General features: G+C 38.1%; 1 protein-coding gene across 3 annotated transcripts in view; it reads right to left on the bottom strand.

Annotated features, from left to right (window-relative positions):
* NTN4 (netrin 4) overlaps window positions 1-20,271 on the bottom strand; it is a 111,618-nt gene that overhangs the window by 24,175 nt on the left and 67,172 nt on the right. For all 3 annotated transcript variants that reach the window (XM_046646467.1, XM_046646465.1, XM_046646466.1), the window contains exon 5: window positions 19,669-19,857. In XM_046646467.1, coding sequence (XP_046502423.1) covers window positions 19,669-19,857 — 189 coding nt within the window. The remainder of the gene's footprint in view (window positions 1-19,668; window positions 19,858-20,271) is intronic.

Below are 20,271 nucleotides of genomic sequence, written 5' to 3'. Positions count from 1 at the left end.
TCCTTCTTCTAACACAGTCGAATATGATTCATCCTTTCTTTGAAACTCTCTAGTGCTTTAAAAAGACCATTTCTTTTTATAGCTCGGATCACTCCTACTTTTCATTACAGACAATAGAATGTTTTACTTTTTTCCATCAAACCAGTCTGTAAGTTCCTTGAAGGTGAGCATGGGTCTCATTCCCCTATCCCCTGTTGTATTTGCGGAGGCAGACGTGAGTTCAATTCCTAGCAAATTTTTTTTTACTTTGATGAGCCCACATTTCTATTTTACCAGATTATACCAAGGACTAAATGAGAGATAATGTATGTCCCTAATGCTTAGTAAGCAGTTAGCAAATAGATTACAGTTGCTGAAAAAAATGACTTTAATTTCATTAAAAGACAATGAAAAAGCTATTTACAAAAGGCAATGGAGGAAAACACCGTAACAGATGTTGTTTGAAAGGATAACAGCGTGTGTGTTTAAGGCAGCATTTATTTATCCAGTTACTCACTCAACAAATATTTAATGAGCACCTACTATGTGCTAAGTACTGAGCAATCTCCTAGGGATCTAACTTAAATAAGATAGTCCTGGCCCTTGAAGAAATGCATAGTGGAGAAGAATAATCATTATAAGACAAAAAAAATCTTAGCTAATGCAAGGTGAGAAGTAAAGATTTTGCCTCTAAAACACTGAGTTTCTCAGGAGAACAGTTTTATTTCAACTCAGTTATGGTCATTGCTGTTTCTACATTAAATCCCCTGATTTTTTTCTTCAGTTGGGTTTCATTTTGAGAACATTTAGACATTTTCTCTTAAGTTATCAAAGCACTATTGATTTGTCTTAATGAAGAAATAATTTGGAGAGATTATATAATATGTAACATGAATGTATCAAAGCGCTATGTGAAGACTTGAACAGAAATCACGTAATCCAATATAAACATGGCATCATTTTGAGGTGAGTAAACCAATAGTTACTGTATCACTCAGTTCAGTCAATGTGGTTCTTGCCAGCAGAGAGGGGAGCCAAAGAAAGATATTGTAGGGACCACATTAATTGTAATGTATGTTATTCCTTCACTACCATTATCTTTTCCTCTAATAGAAAATTCAAGCCTTCCTAGGATTTGGCCTCTCTGTACTAACATATATTTTAAAAGCTATACACATTTCAGGAATGGCCAGAGAAAAATGTGATTCTATCACATGAGCTAGTGGATTTCTGTCAATGTGACTTTTTACATAATTACAAGATAAAAATACCATTTGGAAACTATGCAGCACCAGCTCCAGGCAGAAGGCCCTGACACCTCTCACGGCGGAATTTTTCAGACTGCAAACCAAGGCTCGCCTTGCATGCCTGTCTCCTGAAGTTTGTGTAGCAGGCAATATCTGGCACACACCATCTACATTTCTTATTTTCTTCCAAAATGCAAATATATTTTCTCCTTGCTTGTGGAAAAAAAGGTTCTTCTTAGATTCTGGTTTAGGTTCTGATTCTCCAACATGTATTTCTTACTGATTGTTGATTCTAAAATGCAACCCTAGTACTTTTTACGTATTCATGATAATAAATGTCAAAATTATGACCCACTTGGAGTGACATAAATCCTTGACTTCAGCTTTGTCTTCTTCTTGGCAGACATTGAATCCAATAGTGAACATTTGCCTCAAGCTGCTCTCACAACCAAATTGGCAAACCACAATTACTTAAAATGTCATTTTTAATTCCCAAATATTGTCAGAAGATTTCTTTAATAATGAGAATGACTAATTTTAAATAGTGCATTCTGTACTGATGTGTCCTGTTACAAGAAAACCTGAAATAATAATATAAAACATTCAAAACAGATGAGATAGATAAAACAGGTACTTTTGCAAAAGATTTCACAACAGATTCCCTTGAAATAATGAATTTAGATAATTGCTAAATGCTACACAAATTTTATTTACAGATAAATGTTTGCAGCAATGCATCTATTATATGAAGCACTGTCCCTCTGTAGAGCATTTACAGAAAAGAGGACATCAGGCTGCTCTGGAGTATGTTCTACCAGGAAACACAACTGTTAGTGAAATAATGGATGAAAATTTTTTCTTTTCTTTTCTTTTTTGTTTTTTGGTGAGGAAGATTGGCCCTGAGCTAACATCTGTTGCCAATCTTCCTCTTTTTGCTTGAGGAAGATTGTTGCTGAGCTAACATCTGTGCCAATCTTCCTCTACTTTATGTAGGATGCCACCACAGCATGGCTTGAGGAGTGGCGCTAGGCCCATGCCTGGGATCTGAAAATGCGAACCCTGGGCTGTTGCAGAGGAGTGCACGAACTTAACCACTATGCCACTGGGCCGGCCCCTGGATGAACACACTTTTAAATAACCATGTTCATCTGTAAGGCTCTGGAACTAATATTTGTTTCAATCATGAAGGCTGACGATAAATACAGCTGTTTGGAAATTGCCTGTAATATCTCTTGGGAAGACAGAAAATAAAACAAAGGCAGTATAATAGAGTTAGTAAGGGCACAAACTTAGGAATCAGGCTAGATGAGTTCCAATTCTGGTTACGAGGCTTATTATAAGACTGTGAGATTAACTCCTCAAGTCTCAATTTCCTCATTGATGAAGAAAGAAATAATACCTATGCCACAGGATTGTTTGTGTGAGGATTAAATGCGATAGTGTATGTGTATAGCAATGTATCAGGGATTTAGTGGCATCAAATGCTCAAAGAATAACTATCAGCATTATCTAGATGAAACACATTAGTTTAAAAATGCCTACCATTCATTCACTCGTTCACACGTTCACCAAAAAGTTCTTGAACTTTAGTGTTAACATGAACTGTGCTAGAGACTGAGGACACGAAGACAAATACAGACTCAATAACTCTCAGTGAGAGGAGAGAGACAGGCAAATAAATAATTATAGGGCAGTAAACGTTATAACAGGGTGGTCCAGGATGCATGGAAACACAGAGGAAAGAGCAAGAACTGCATCATAGTAGAAAGGGGCTGTTTTCAAGGGAAATTAATGCTCTAACTGCTTTCAAAATAGGCTGAAATTCCTTGCTTTGCGCCTGGTAGGAATTTGGTGGCAAACAGCTTTCCTGACTACTCTGTCTTATAGAATTAAGTTACTCTCCTGTTACATGTTCCTTTCTTTGGATTAAAAAAAATAACTGCTGTTATTCTCCTTTTGAGAATCAGAGTATGCTGAGAAAGAGCAGGGTGTGATCTGTGGTCCTCCTGCTTACAGAGAGGTACCCTGCAATGTAATGTAGGACAAGAGTCACAGCTGTCAACCTTCGCAAACATAGTAACAACTATGTAAATATGAGTACAAAGTGGCCAGAAACATAATGAAAGAGATATGGCTTCCTTCATTCTGATGGGGTTGCTAAAGCCTTTGGTGTTGGAGTCACAGGAAACCAATGCTGCCTTTTCATCTTTGCTCCCACCTTCACTAGAACTCAAGGAGTCTGCTTGCCCATCGTTCACTCAGCGAGTGCCAAGCTCGCTGTAGAAACAACCAGTTGAGTTCAGCACCTCATGCCTTTAAAAACTGCCAGGACTCCTTAGCAGTACCTGATGGCTCTAGCTTTTGCTATTCTGTTGTAAAAGCTACGCTGGGAGCAAAATGCCTGAAAGTATTTGCTCCTGATTTAGCTTTTCTAAAAACAGAACTCAAAGTTCAAGGCCCTCAGCTGGGAAAAGAGCTGCTGTCAGGCGCTCTCCCGACCGCCCAGCGGCCACTCCTTCAGCAGCACCGACCGGGCTCCCAACATTGTTTTCTCCTGACAAGGCCAAGGGCCTGCAGAATTTCTAATATCACAGCCATTTCAGAAGCTGCCCAGCTGCCTGGGAAGGTTCTGGGAGCGACTGGCAGTTAAGGAGATGACTTTGAGATGCAGCTCTAAACAAAAAGGAGATAATGTGAACTGTTATTACCAGATTGAGTGTGAAGTTAAATGTTAGATAAAGTGAAGTCTTCTGTCTTGTTTGGTCCTGTTTTCTCCTTTCCTTCTACTATTGACTATTTTTGCCATGGATAAATGGCTATAAAAAATAAAGAAAAAAACGTAAATGAACTTGACTCCATTAAAGGCAATGTGATTTACCCGTTTACTCTCTGAGAGAACATTTTTCTATTCATCCCCACAATGTTACATACCTTGTGTTCAAAGATAGCTAGTTGCATAAGATTCAAAGTGTATGTTAACTTCAGGTAAAATTATGCTAGAATAAATAAATAAGAAAATTATCTAAATTAAGACTTGCCTTTCACTTACTGAAATGCAATGTCTCTGAGTTATTGTACATTACACATGAAAGAAGGAAATCCGTTTATGCATGGAAATATATAGTCATTCCTGCCTCTATTAAACGCTTTTAAAAAATCAATGTCGGGCCAGCCTGGTGGCGCAGCGGTTAAGTGCGCTCGTTCTGCTTTGTCTGGCTGGGCTTTGCCGGTTCGGATCCTGGGTGCGGACACGGCACCACTTAGAAGGCCATGCTGTGGCAGCCATCCCACATAAAAAGTAGAGGAAGATGGGCATGGATGTTAGCTCAGGGCCAGTCTGCCTCAGCAAAAAGAGGAGGATTAGTGGCAGATGTTAACTCAGGGCTAATCTTCCTCAAAAAAAGTCATTTAAGTATATTTCCTATCTTCCATAAACTTTTAAATACATAATGCAAATAAATACAAAAGCCATACCCTTTATTTTTAATGCTTTACTATGTGACCACTGTTCAGACCCTCAATTTGATTTCTGTATCATTCCTTTCCTGTTTACTAGTTGTAACTGAGCCAGTTACTATTTATTCCTGGATATATCTAAGATATCGTAAACAGATAAACAGACCATTTTATATTCCTGTTACTTCAGTTAAAACTGAAGAAAGTACTTTTGAGTGTACAGACAAATTTTTTATTTTTATTTTTTTAAAGATTTTATTTTTCCTTCCAAAGCCCCCCGGTAGATAGTTGTGTATTTTCAGTTGTGGGTCCCTCTTGCTGTGGCATGTGGGACGCCGCCTCAGCATGGCCTGATGAGTGGGGCCATGTCCGTGCCCAGGATTCGAACTGGTGAAACCCTGGACTACCACAGTGGAGCGTGAGAACCCAACCACTCAGCCACGGGGCTGGCCCCTGTACAGACAAATTTTATAACGGGAAAACTTTTTGGTATAATTTTGGGCACTGTATTTTGCTTAGAAGAATTTGGTTATATCATACACCATTACCTTTTTGTTGAGGAAAGCCTCCTGTATTCCCAGTCCACTCAGGCACCACCCACCTAGGCACCAAGCCAAGAACTGAGGTCGTCCCACCTCGTTTTTCCTTTGGAGAAAGAACACTTATTGACTCCATCTATCTTAGATCTCTCATTTGAACTGATGTCACTAGTTCCTTCTATAATCTGTCATGGTTCCCTTTTCTCATAACACTTGTTGCAGTTTTTAATTATGTATTTACTTGGGTAAATTTATTTATGGTCTATTTCCATAGGGTTAGGGACTCTGTTTTATTGTATAGACAGTGATTAGGATAGGCCTGCCACATGGTAGGCACCGAGGAAATTTATGTTGAGTTTTTAAAAATGGAAGAACTATAGTCACTTAACAAATATTCCTTAATGACTGACCGTCTTGTGGCCTCCAGTGTAATCTCTTTATGACTTTTCGCTTCACTGCTATCTCTATAGTACACTGTGAAGCCCTAGAAGGTAGGAGCCATATCTTTTCATCTTTGTATCCCCAAAACCTAGGACCGTGGCTGACCCATTTCAGGGACTCACTCAATTTTTGTTGAATGAGTGAATGAATGTGGCTCTCAACAAGCAACAATCATGAAATGATTTTATGTTTTGATGAACCTCCTAAGATGCTGATACTATTTCTTTTATAAGTTTTTAGTATCTTAGCACCACAGCATTGCAATACTAAGGTACTAGCAATAGAAAAAAACAAAAGAAAAGAACAAATCCATAGAAAATGCAAATGGTCAAGCAGAGCAAATTATTCTTAACCTTTCCAGTGCAAGACTGGTCCCTACATGGGTACAAGACCATTTCCTACACTTAGAGCTTCACCCGGTCAAGTTTTATTATTTGTAATAAAAGTTCTTTATTCTAACCCTGTAGGAGACATTCCCCACCCATAAATGCCTCTCACTGGCAGCAAAAATATTTTGTACATTAATCAATCTGAAATTCCTTTTCCTCACTTTCATTCAATTATATGTAACTGTGACTCTTTGTTCTAAGGAAGTAAATTATTTTTTGCCCCCCCTATGTCCGCTTACACCTTTTGAGTATCTGTAGAAAGCTGTATTCTCTTTCAGAGGTTTCCTAGTTGATCTAAGAATATTTATCTTCTTTTATATTTAGTCATTAGTATTTCTCTTTTCTTGATTATACTGTTGGTCTATCTGGAATACTCCAGTTACTTCCATCTTTCTTGTACTAAGATTCCTTAAGATAAATGCGGTTCTTTGAATTCAAACTTTACATGGCTATTTATTAGTAAGCAGGGTCTTACTTAAAACTCAATGCCATAAATTTTTTTTTTTTGATCTAGGTTCTCTAAAAATTATTTTTGGCTCTAATATATATGTCTGATTATTTCTGCCTTTGTTTTCATCAAACTAGGTCACAGTGTGGAATTAAGTTCTCTGGATCTTTGTAGGTCTTTTTTTTTTTTCTAAAGATTGCACCTGAGTCAATATCTGTTGCCAATCTTCTTTTTTTTTTCCCCTTCTTCTTCTCCCCAAAGCCCCCCAGTACATAGCTGTATACTCTAGTTGTAGGTCCTTCTGGTTGTGCTGTGTGGGACGCCGTCTCAGCATGGCCTGATGAGTAGCGCTAGGTGCGGAGCTAGAATCCAAACCAGGCGAACCCTGGGCCCCGGAAGCGGAGCACGAGAACTTAACCACTTGGCCACAGGGCCGCCCCAGCCCCTGTTGTAGATCTTTAGATCAAAGTCTTGTGAAGTCAGACAAACCTGGGTTCAAATCCAAGCCCTGCCCCAGCCAGGTGTGTGAACTTGGGCAAATTATATAATCAATGTAAGCCTCAGTGTCCTCCTTTGTAAAATACAAAAGACACCTGATAACTCATAAAGATTGCTAAATGAGATAACATATGTAAGCTGCCCGGCAGTGTCTGGACCACAGCAGCCACTCAACAAAATCCTGGTCCTCCTCTTTATGCCCATCTAATTTTGTCCAGACTTTCTGAGGCTTTCAATATTTTATAATTATTTGCTTGATTATTTACTGCTTGTCTTCATCAAATGCAGAATGGCATATTATTTATTTATTAAGTGAATTACACATTCTGTTTTGGAGAACTTTTAGAGAATTTCATGATCTCTTCCCTTCTCTTCCCAAGTTTGACTTTTATTATTCATCAGTTCATAAAATTTCTCCTTTTTGGGGTGAATTGTAATATATGTCATTTGATCTTTTTAAAAGAAGTCCTAGTATGACCATTATGTTATAATATACGTATTTTCTCTTTTTCACTTCTTAACCCTCTGGTTTTATATCCTAGATTTTTTTTAAAAGCTGACATTAAAGTTTCCCAACTATTATTGCTAAGTCGCTGGTTCTATTTAAAGTTTGCTTTTCAAAAACAGTTACTTCATATTGATTCTATGCTGCAATCATTCACAGTTGCTTTCAATATAAAACAAAGATGTCTATGTTGTTTATATGACATAAAATGAACTCGTGTGGGTTTGCTAAAACTACAACTTGAAAGAAAAAGTCCATTAAGCTACAACTGGAAGAAATGTCAGTGACCCTTGGGAAAAATCCTTTTCTGAGATGAACTGGAACACAGGCACAAGGATGAAAAACAGAAGGTTCTTATGGGTTCCTACATGTGTCATTGTGGTAAGGTATTCTGGATTTAAGTAATTTAAAGATTTTACTCCTCAGGCAATTTGAAGGGAAAGAATAACAATCCTAGAGGTAGAATGAAATAATTGTTACACAGAGGTGCAAGCAAACAGAGGAACACAGACCCTTCTCAGGGGCATCCTAAGAAGGTGATAGCTGAGTAGCCTGGGAGGATGGAAAGCTAGTCTATGGCAAGAGTCACCCACTCAAGGCACTTGTATCTCCATCAGTTGAGCAGTTTTCACCTAAGCTGGAAAGAAGAAGGGAAAAAAGCCGGAGGATTAGGAAGATTTGGGTGGATGATAGAACTCTTTCTTCACAAAGATAGCTGGCTAGTTAGGGTAACAGTAACCAAGTAACTAGACAGTATCTTGGTAAACACTTGGTTTGGGTTATAGGGCAGAGGAACCAAGTTTATTTTTGTTCGCTCTGTACTAAAAGGCAATTGACTGCATTTATTTTGACCCACCAGGGAGGAAGAAAGGGCACATCAGTTTTTCAGGAGGTTGTTTACTTTGACAGGGATGAATTCTGCTTTCCTTTCTGTTTGCTGATTTTCCTTTAAATATGGAGAGAGACTATGCAATAGTTAAAAATGTCTTGACATAAAAGTCAATAAATTTATTGTAAAGGAACTAACTGGCTGTTTCCTAAAAAGACAGCTAATTCTGTTCTACAAAGCATTTTCCTCAAAAATCTGTCTCAAACCACGCGTTCTACTAAAATAAGGGAAATTGTCTGTAGAAAATTTCATGTCATGGAAAAGCTGTTAATATTCCACACTCAATCAATATCCCATCCATTTAACATTTAACAATCTTTGGGTGTAAAAAGGAGACGGGAAGGGAAAAGAGACTTCATGTAGAACTGGATTCAATGATCGCTTAAATCCAACACAATAACATATCTATAGTAGTTTAACGCTGTGTTCTGAAATATGTAAATATGGAAGTAAAAGTAAATTGTCAATGTAGTGGTAAACTAATTTTATTATAAATCCCAGTTGCATTATAATAATTCACTTCAAACTATGAGATATTTATGGTAAATAAATCTGTACACTATGAATAAGAGGGAGTTCTCTGAATGGAATTGCTAGGTATTTATTTTGAAACTGCTATAGGAAAAATAGATATCTTAGGGTTCTGTTAGAAATTTTCCTGGAGAAAAGCAGCAGTTCTAAGTTAAACATTGTTAAGTGGGAGAAGATAATTGACATGAGTGCTTACCAGCATTTCTATCTATCCTTGTGCCAGGAAAACATGTCTAGCCAGAGTTTTAGTGATCCTTCAGGATCTTCTGTCAGAGATATGGCTAATTCAGTGAGTAGATTGAGTTATAGGTGATTATTAGCTCAAAATCTTTCATCTGAGGATGAAAGTGAGCAGAGCTCATGCTAGAAGCAGGAATGGTATATGTAGTGGTTCTCAAATGCTGGCCAGCAGACCAAAAGGCTGACTCAGAATCACCAATGATGCTCTAAAAAATTACAGATTTCTGTCTCCATCGCTGTTGAAGATTCCAATTCAGAAGATCGGGGACAGGGCTCTGAGAGTTCATATTTTCAGTAAGTGCTCCCAAGTGATTCTGATCCACATGCGGATTGGGAACCAGCGATAGAGAGGAGAAGTACTTGAGATCAGAAGGGAGATGTAAAGTTGGAGGCACGACTTTGTTCAAAAGAGACAAATCATTCCACTTTGGTTTGTAGTTTATCTGACTTCCTGATAACAAACAATGATCTAGTAGCTTGAAATTGGCCATGGTGGGAAGAGTTAAACCACAGAATTGGCCAATGCTACGAATCAGGGGTTTTTTTCTCCCTAGAAAACCAGTGTGCCACTATCTATTAGAGTTATTCTCACATTTTTAGTATGCCTGACATGGGAAAATCTACGTAGGTTATAGGATACCAAGGGCACATAAGCGACTTTAGATTCAAATGAATTACTATAAAAGAGCCTTCTCTTTTAGAATAGAGAAATAGTATTCCTCAAAGTACTTCAGTACACGGCGATAATTATATTTTCCGTTTTACATCTGGACCTTAGCAACCAGCCACTTTGAGCCTCCATTTCTGCTCTCAGCCCTAGATTCAGCTGGAGAGATTCATATTGTCCCTTCTGTTTACAGACCTTAAATGCACTGTCCTTTTAAAAAAATTTTTCTGAGTTGTAGAAACAAATTCAGTTTCAATGATCTCCACTAGACTTGAAAAAACAAACAACATCTCTGGAATCCTCAGAAGTGATTTCTTGGCTATGGAAATGTGTAGTTGATTGTTTGGGTCCCAAAGTAGGCCCTGGTTATGGTTGAAAAAAAGAGGAAGTGAGAACAGAGATGATTTAATCGCTTATAGGGATAAATCTATTGGCTGGTAGATTTTGTTCAGGGCCTTGTTTATTCAGGTTTGATGAATTTATGATCATCAACTAAAAGGGTACACATAAGGACCACAGCATTTAGTATAGTGTTTATCAGGAGGGTAGGAGGGAAAAAATAGCCTGGAACATCAATGGGGCCAATAGGTCTTTGGCTTATTTGGCAGGGAGCTTACTACCTAACTGTGAATTGAGTCCCAAGACTAATGTCACGGATATTTGCTGAATGAATTCATGTGCCCAGGTAAATATCCCATTAAATGTACAGTAGATTCTGTGAGGAAGAATAACACCAATTCATTTCATTTTCTAGATCAACTCATTAAAGGCAACAAAGGCAATCATTGATCAGAAAGTAGGACAAATTTTGTGTTTTAACGCTTTTAAAGGAAAAAATAAAAACAGCCACCAAAGCAGTATCGAAGACATCTCTTCAAGGAAGTCTCGCTTTAATTGCCTTCACCCCGCTCCCACACTCTCCCTAAGGCCCTCGGCATATCTCTTTCATTACACTTTCCTCATATGGTGTGGATAATATTAGTACCTACATCAAAGCACTTTCGTGACAGTTAAATGAATTAATACATATACAGCCCTTTGAACAGTGAACAGAAAATAATAGGCACCCAATAAATGTCAGCTATTACTATTATATCATCGCAATCACCACAGTGTATTGAAATGATCTGTTATTGTAAATCTCTCCCCATCCAGAATGTAAGCTCTTTTGGGAAAGACCTTTTCATCTTTACAGACCTAGTGCTTACCATAGTGCCTGGCACGGAGGAGATCCTCAATAAATGTGTCCTGAGCTAAATTGAGCTATAATTTATATACTTCTAGTAAGTGTTGTTTGGGCTGCTGTTTCAGGTTTTCAAAGATTCCAACTCCTGAAAAAATATAAACTAGGAAATAAGGGAGAGGAGGGCTTTCCTATATCATCGCTGGCAGTCCAACAGACTGTAGATTGCCCAGGCTTAGTTACTATCATATTTGTGGTTATTTCACTGCTAGAAATATAAGGTTTATTACTTCCTTGATATACAGGTGTAGGCACTAGCACTTGGAAGTGAGGAACAAACACTACAGAAGGAATCTTCTAGGGTGTGTCTTTCCAAGTGAAGTCTTCATATAGAAACGGCTACTATACAATAGCAATATTGTCCAGTGTGCTCCATACAACACTGGTCCCACAGATGCTCTGTAAGAAAAGCATTCTCTGGTTAAATTTGAGAGACACACCTCAAAGCTCTATAGGAGGTTTGTAACGAACACTGGCATATTAAAGGCTCTGAGAAATCCTGAAGTAAAGAAACCTTTGATTAATTCGCCATTTCCTAAATTTGAAGGCCATAGGAAAATTTCCCCTTATATAGTTCTTTTTTACTATTATCATTATTATTTTGTTGAGGTCACAATCGTTTATAACACTGTGAAATTTCAGGTGTACATTATTATTTCTTGGTCACCATATATATATGCCCCTTTACCCCTATGCCCATCTCCCAACCCCCTTCGCCTCTGGTAACCACTAATCTGTTCTCTTTGTCCATGTGTTTGTTTATCTTCCACATATGAGTGAAATTATGTGGTGTTTCTCTTTCTCTGACTGGTTTATTTTGCTTAACATAATACCCTAGAGGTCCATGCATGTTGTTTCAAATGAGATGATTTTGTTGTTTTTTCTTTTTTAAAGATTAAAAAAATTTTTTTTTCTTTTTCTCCCCAAAGCCCCCCAGTACATAGTTGTATATTCTTCGTTGTGGGTCCTTCTAGTTGTGGCATGTGGGATGCCGCCTCAGCGTGGCTTGATGAGCAGTGCCATGTCCGTGTCCAGGATTCGAACCAACGAAACACTTGGCCGCTTGCAGCAGCGTGCGCGAACTCAACCACTCGGCCACGGGGCCAGCCCCTGATTTTGGTTTTTTTTTCTTAATAGCTGAGTAGTATTCCATTGTACCTATGCACCACATCTTTATCCATTCATCAGTTGATGGGCACTTGGGTTGCTTCCATGTCTTGGCTATTGTGATTAATGCTACAATGAACATGCCCTTATATAATTCTTATCAACATCTCACGGAATTAGTGTTCCATGGATCTAACTTTGGAAAATGCTGTACTATAGAAACATATTTATCCAGACTTCCTTCTTTTCCTTAGTAAATCTCTACGTAATTCAATAAAAAATTCTAAGACTATATGCACACAAATAGAGATGTAAACCTTGGTTAATTTGAATACTCAGGGGATAGTAGGGCATTCTGGCTAACTATTTCTTAAAAATTAACTGTAGAGGAGGTGCTTATTGAAAAGCATTCTGCAGCATTCTCAAACTTTAATATGATATAATCATTTGGGAATTTTGTTAAAGTGCGTATTTGATTCATTAGATCTGGGGTGGAATATAGGTTCTGCATTTTCTAATCAGAAACTGGCTGATGCCAATGGGGCTGGTCTGTGGACCACACACTGAGTAGCAGGTTACTTTTCTGCCTTGGTAAGCACAGTGGAATAAATATAATAAAACTGTTATTTTGAATAACATTGTACATGTTGTTTATGGAACCACATACTGAAATAGTTTAAATTTTTAAAAATATCAACTTGTTTTCTTTATACCACCTTCTCATAAAAATAAAGTAGGAACTCACGGGGAGAAAAGTTGTAGCTATAGCAATATCTCTGTCAGCATCCAGCAGGCAATCTGGTACACTGTAGGTACTTAATAAATGTTAAGTACATTAACTTATTTGTCCTAAATTTTATTGTCTGAGTAAATAACTCTAGAGGTGACATAGGGACACATCTGCTAAGGAGGGAGTTAATGATAAGAAAATATTACTAAACAATAATGAAAATGTTGCCAAACGTATTACCAATCAAACAATATATTTTCAAGAGTATTTAAGTAGAGAGAAGAATTCAACATGCTAATACGTGTTGGGATCTACCCCTGGCTCAGAGAAGGGAAGAACCAGGGTAATATTCTGAAAGAAGGTGCCAGTAAGGAAATCCATACTAGGAAAGTTGACACAGGCGTCTCTGCCCCAAACATACGCTGGAATAGTCATAAAGTGAATAGAGATGCCTTCCTTGGGCATCTACTCAGTGGATCAAGGGGCTGTCTGGAGAAGAAAAGAAGGAAATACAGGTCTTCCCTACTAATCCATCCATCTCCTACAAATTAAGCTAAAAGGACTAATCAGTTATTTTCATAATTCCTCTACTTGGTGCATTAAGTACCATGTAAATATTTGTTAACTAGGAGTGATTAGCAATATGACTTAGTAGTTTCTAGCTCCAAGTCTTTCGGTTGCCCAGATGCAGATGAATCCCATGACGACTGAAGGGGTTGAGGAACTCATCCAGACAAATATGTTACAATTACCTTATAATGTTTCAGGTTTTTTGGAATGTCTTAATGCGGTCTTGATGGAGTTTTCATTGAAATGGCTTTGAGAACTTTGATCTTCTGATACTTGGATATTGCCTATAAATATCAATTTGGTAGGGCCCGGGCAATTATATTTAATGAGACTTATTGACTAATTACCAACTTATTGTAGGTAGTTCAATCCACTCCATCTCACTGACCAAGATGTCCAAGATGGGGGCACCTCCAGCCAATCACTCATCCTCTCTACTGCTCTCATCCCCATATTTCTTTATGGTCCTCCCACTCTTTCTTGTCTCTATAACCATTCTGAAATTTTTTCAGTTCTCAAAATAGGCTATATTTTTTCTGCCTTCTGTTCCTTTTTGGCACAGCTTGTTCTCTCCACTGGGAATACCTCTAGCCGTGTTATATTGATTCCTATTAATCTTCAAGTCTCAGATCTTAAGTCAAAACTCAGAACGCTCAACTCTTGTTAACTGCCCCTCCTATGTGCTCCCCTCCACACTCTCTAACACAATATTGATCATACTTGTGTGATCCAACACAAGCACACACACCACTAGTTGCCACTCTCTCTATATAAATATACACACACACATAAATATATATATTTATACACACACATATAAGCTCTGTGAAAAGACAGTATCTCTCTTGCTCACAGTTATAATTCCCAGGAAATAGCACACCGATCGAACTGTAGTGTTTAATAAGAATTTGTTGAATGTTGTCTCCTCAGGCAAGGGAAACAAAAGAAAAATTAAACAAAAATTTAAAAAATTAAACATCAAATTAAAAACCTTCTGCATGGTAAAGGAAACCATCAACAAAATGAAAAGACAACCTACCAAATGGGAGAAGATATTTGAAAATCATATATCTGATAAGAGGTTAATATCCAAAATATATAAAGAACTCATAAAACTCAGCAACAACAAAAAACAAAGAACCCAATCAAAAAATGGGCAGAGGATATGAACAGATATTTTTCCAAAGAGATATACAGACGTCCAAGAGGTGGCTAGCCTGGTGGCACAGCAGTTAAGTTCGCATGTTCCGCTTCAGCGGCCTGAGGTTCACTGGTTCAGATCCCAGGTGTGGACCTATGTACCACTTGGCAAGCCATGCTGTGGCAGGCATCCCACATATAAAGTAGAAGAAGATGGGCATGGATGTTAGCTCAGGGCCAGTCTTCCCCAGCAAAAAAGAGGAGGATTGGCAGCAGATGTTAGCTCACGGCTAGTCTTCCTCAAAAACACAAAAAACAAAAAAACAGATGGCCAATAGGCACATGAAAAGATGTTTAACAGCACTAATTATTAGGGAAATGCAAATCAAAACTACAATGAGATATCACCTTATGCCTGTCAGAATGGCTGTTATTAAAAAAACAAGAAATCACAAGTGTCAGAGAGGATGTGGAGAACAAGAAACCCTCATAAACTGCAAGTGGGAGTGCACACTGGTGCAGCCACTATGGAAAACAATATGAAGATCCCTCAAAAAATTAAAAGCAGAAATATCATATAATCGAGCTATTCCACCTCTGAGTATTTAGTCAAAGAACACAAAAACACTAATTCGAAAAGATACATGCACCCCTATGTTCATTGTGGCATTATTCACAATAGCCAAGACTTGGAAGCCACCTAAGTGCCCATCAATGGGGATGAATGGATAAAGAAGATGTAGTATATAAATACAATGGAATACTACTCAGCCATAAAAAAGATGAAATCTCGCCATTAGTGACAACATGGATGGGCTGTGAGAGTACTATGCTAAGTGAAATAAAGCAGATGGAGAAAGATAATTACTGAATGACTTCACTCATGTGTGGAAGATAAAGAAACAAACAGATAGTATGGAGAACAGGTTGTGGTTATCAGAGGGGAAGGTGACATGGAGATGGTGAAAGTGGTAAAGGGGCATGTGTACAGTGACAGACGGCAACTATACTTTTGGTGGTGAACGTGATGCTGTCTACACAGAAGTCAAAATATACCAATGTACACCTGAAATTTATATAATGTTATAAACCAATAAGACCTCAATAAAAAAAAATTTTGATGTAAAAAAAAGGAATTTGTTGAATGAAAGAATAAGCTTTAAAGAGTCCTAATTTTGTTAAAGTCCAGAGTCTATTGACTGTGGAAGAACTTTCAAACATTTTTATAGGCTAAAAAATAATAAAAAGTTATATGTCTTATTAATTTTAGCTGCGTTCTCATATTTTGCTTATGTTTTCATAAAACTGGTAGTTTGGGGACCAAAACCTATAAAAGCTCTTCTGTGAAAGTCTATGAAAGAGCTATGTAAGTAATGACCACTACCAAGGAGTCACGTTTTTTCTTTTGAGGAAGATTAGCCCTGAGCTAACACCTGCTGCCAATCCTCCTCTTTTTGCTGAGGAAGACTGGCCCTGAGCTAACATCCGTGCCCATCTTCCTCTACTTTATACGTAGGACGCCTACCACAGCATGGCTTGGCAAGCGGTGCCATGTCCGCACCTGGGATCCGAACAGGCGAACCCTGGGCCGCCGAAGCAGAACGTGCAAACTTAACCAGTGGATCACGGGGCTGGCCCCAAGGAGTCACTTTTCAATGTCCTCTTTCATGCTCTTCTTATAAAACTCTAAAACCATGAGCTTTCTAGGATTTAAAAGGCTAGCACTGGCAACCTTTTCACATTTTCTAAGAATATGAGCCATAGCTTGAACATGGAACAATAAAAGAAATAAAATAAAACAAAACCAAAATTTAAAAAAGGTATTTATTATGGCTCCAAATCTGCTAATAAACTTTTTATTTTTCTCTTTTTATTGGTGTGGCTTAGGCATAAAATTTTATCTGTTTTAATCCTTTATACATTTACTCATCTTATGATTTTACAAACCGAACAGCTTAAAATTTAATTGGTAAAGTAAAATACAATGAATAACACACAATGCCCTCAAATTAACCTGAACTGTACACCAGCAAAATATATTGGAAACTTGAACATTTCCTAATTAAATCACTGCAATGGCTCCTGCTGCCCTAGGGAATAAATGCCAACACTTTTAGGCTAGCATACCAGGCCCTCTAAAATCTAGACCCAATCAGTCTTTCAAAGTTCTCTTTCAGAATCCTCTTTTGTCTTCTACTCATTACTCTAATAAAAATGACTAGCTGTTTGCTATACCAGCACATAGCAGATGCTCAAATATTAGTTAAATGTTAGAAACCGGGTTTGCTTTAACCAATGTAACATTCGGGAGGCTTTCCTTTCGAACACTGTTTCTCAAATTTTAGCTGGCATCAGAACCAGCCGGAGGGCTTGTTAAAACTCAGATTTCTGGGTCCCACTCACAGAATTTCTGGTTCAGATGGTTTGGGTTGGGGTCTGAGAATCTGCATTTCTAACGTGTTTCCCAGGTGATGCCGAGGCTGCTGGTCCAGGGACAACACTCTGACAACCACTAGTTTGCTTGTTAACTTCAACTGAAGTTAAACGCTAAAACTACAAGTTCCGTAGGAATTGAGCTGCCTTTGTATAACACAAGAAGGAGCCTTTAAAAACTAAGTCAGATCCAGCCACTCCTCTGCTCAAAAACCCGTACTAGCTCATCATTTCCCTCCAAGCAGAAGCCGACATGCTTACAGAGGCTTACAGGTCCACGTTATCCGCCTCGCCTCTCTAGTCTCAGCTCTCGCTATCCCGACCCCCATTCCAGGGCAGCCGCACTGACTCTGTGTTTTTCCTTTGACACGTTAGGCGCCCTTCTGTCTTAGGGCATTGCTGTAGGTATTCCATCTGCCTAGAAAGCTATTGTCCAGCTAAATATTTGGCCAACTTCCTTGCTGTCCTCAAATCTTTGCTCAAATCTCACTTTCCCAGTGATGAGGCCTACCCTCATCCCCCTATTCAATACCGCAGCTTGTCACCCCAAATCCTTAGCACCTCGGATCCCTCTTGTTTTATTTTCTTCTTCTTTGGTGAGTATAGCACTTATTACCTTCTAAAAATCCTACGTACTTCACTTACTCATTATATTTATTGTCTGTCTGCTCTGCTAGAATATAAACTCCTTGAGGGCAGGGATTTTTGTTTGGTTCCCTGATGCATCCTAAGCCTTTGGCACATAATAGTCCCTCAACATATACCCATGAATGAAGGAAGGAAGCAACGAATGAATATATTAGGTATATTGTACAACATACTGTTTCAAGTCAATGCTATGTAATGCTATGAATAGTATCTTTTTGAAAATGTTACCTCTTGTCCTACAAGATAGTTGACTTATCCAAGTTACTCAGCAACAACTGAGTAACAGTTGCTTGGTAGTTCACACATTCTCATTTTTAGATATACCTACTAGTGATCTGAGGATATGGAATACATCCATACACACATCTGTCCATTTAAATATATCGTGTACAAAATGGTGTTAGGGCTGAATATGTTCTAGATGGAAGCAGTTTTATAAACAGACCCTCTAGTCAACACATGGAGTTAAGGAGCCTCTATTTTACTCCTTAAATTACTGTGGATTTTAAAGAAGTACTTATTTTTGACTAAGGTATTTTTTAGTCAATAAAGAGTAGAAACTCTATAGTATTATTTCCCACCTTCTATTTTAGAGGACAACAGTTATTATAATAGCAGTTTTCATTTCTTGAGGGCTTACTGTATGACAGGCAACATACGAAACACTTCACCAACTTTGTCTTCCACAGTTCTCATGATAACCCCACAGGGAGAAAGAAATTGAAATCCAAAGAGCTTCAATAGCTAGCACAAGGTCACACAGCCGTAAGGGGCGGGCAAAGCATCTACTCTGCATCTGTTTGAAGTGTATTAAAATGAAAGCTTGAGTACAAACAAGGAGCAGGAGTAAAACAGAATTCTCAGAGAAATATGATGACGCAAATCCAAAGTCGGGACTCAATGTTGAAAGTGAGCTGTACCACACTCTAGCTTCCTCAGTTTACGAGAGAAACCTTACAACAAGCCAGCCCACTCAAATTTCATGTAGCTATCTCCTGCCTGATGTTAAAAATACTTATTTCTCAAGAGCAATAGAATTTTTCCTTTAAATTAAAAAAAAACCTCAAGATTTTAAATGATTGTTTCCCATTGTATTGCTCCCTTCCTGTCACTGTTTTTGAGCTAGAACGTGGAGTCCTTGGTAGGGAAAGGAAGGGCATGATCATCAATCTCCATTAACAGTCTTGAGTGGTTTCTGTCATCTAACAATTTCTGCGTTCAATGACACGTAAATACTTGTGTAGTTAGATGGGCTATTCATCCACAGTGGACATTTACTTAAGCTCTGCGTGCACTCTTTGTATTCACACGTTTCAGATAATGTCTCATTAACTGAGCAGATCTTTTAAAATTCTACTCTTTTTTCAAATAAATCTCTTCTTGGAGTTATGCAGAGCCCGTTCTATAAGAGGATAGTACCTTGGGACAGAGTGGGAATTACTGTTATGTTCTAAATTTGTTTACGGTACAGGGGTACGTGAGAGCAGTATCAACCAAAGTGCATTCACAATGAAACCAAAACCCATGGTTCTTCAGGCATTTGAGTTCATGGTAGAGATGAAAGCTGGAATGAACCAGTTGCAGGTAACCACTCTGTTTCATCAATTTGAATCCATTTGTTGTCTACATTCTACTTACATATTTAGTCTTAAGATAATCTTAACTATATCTCCCTCTTCATCGTTCTTTTTCCTCTTTTACTACTCACCTTGTTTTCCAAATATGGTGCCACAGGAAACAATTTTACCTCGTGGAGAGTGAGAGAGATTACTTTTATGAATATTATATGGTTTTCGCCTAACAGGTTGAAAATTCTTGCCCTTTATCAGTGAAGAAATTAACAGATTGTATGAGTGTCTTGCTTGAGAATTCCATGACCTCCCTCCAGTGGGCCAGCAAATGAAGGATGGAAAGATTCGCCTCTTTTGTACAAATCATCCCTTTTCCAGTAACCACGAGTTCACTTACATTTGCAAGCATCTGGAGCAGAGAAGGGTCTCCGGAGATCCCGGTAGAAGCCTGGCTTACATCGCTGGCAATGCTGACCTTCCGTGTTGTGCTGACAGTCGTTGCAGACACCACCACTACGATTCCCTGATGCCTCCCACACGTTAATGTCAAAGTGACAGGCATCAGCATGCCCATTGCACTTGCAGGCTGGAAAAAAGACGCATGGGAGGAAAACAAATAATTAAAAATAAAACAACAGCGTCTCTAACAATCAGGCAGTTAAAAATAGGGTAAGCTGCTGCTAATTTTTAAAAATTTATTTTTAGTTCTTTGAATAACGCACATTTTCACAGTACAAGAATCAAAACAATATAAAAGCTATATGCTGAGAACTCTGGTCTCGCATCCCTGTTACCCTGTTTCTCTTGCCTTCAAAAGGTTACTACTTTCTTTCTTTCTTTTTTTCAGTTTCTTATGTATTCTTCTAGTGTTTCTTCATAGATTTTTTTGAGATATAATTGATGTACTAGATTTTTATTTTAAAAAAAAGTTTTAGGATACGTTTGAAAGTTAACAAAGTATAGATCTGTCTACTTTGGCAGAAATATTACAGTCACCTTA

Source organism: Equus quagga, chromosome 19, assembly GCF_021613505.1.
Source record: "Equus quagga isolate Etosha38 chromosome 19, UCLA_HA_Equagga_1.0, whole genome shotgun sequence".
NCBI lineage: Eukaryota > Metazoa > Chordata > Mammalia > Perissodactyla > Equidae > Equus > Equus quagga.
The sequence above is the reverse complement of the archived record's forward strand: the minus strand, read 5'-3'. Positions and strand labels throughout refer to the sequence as shown.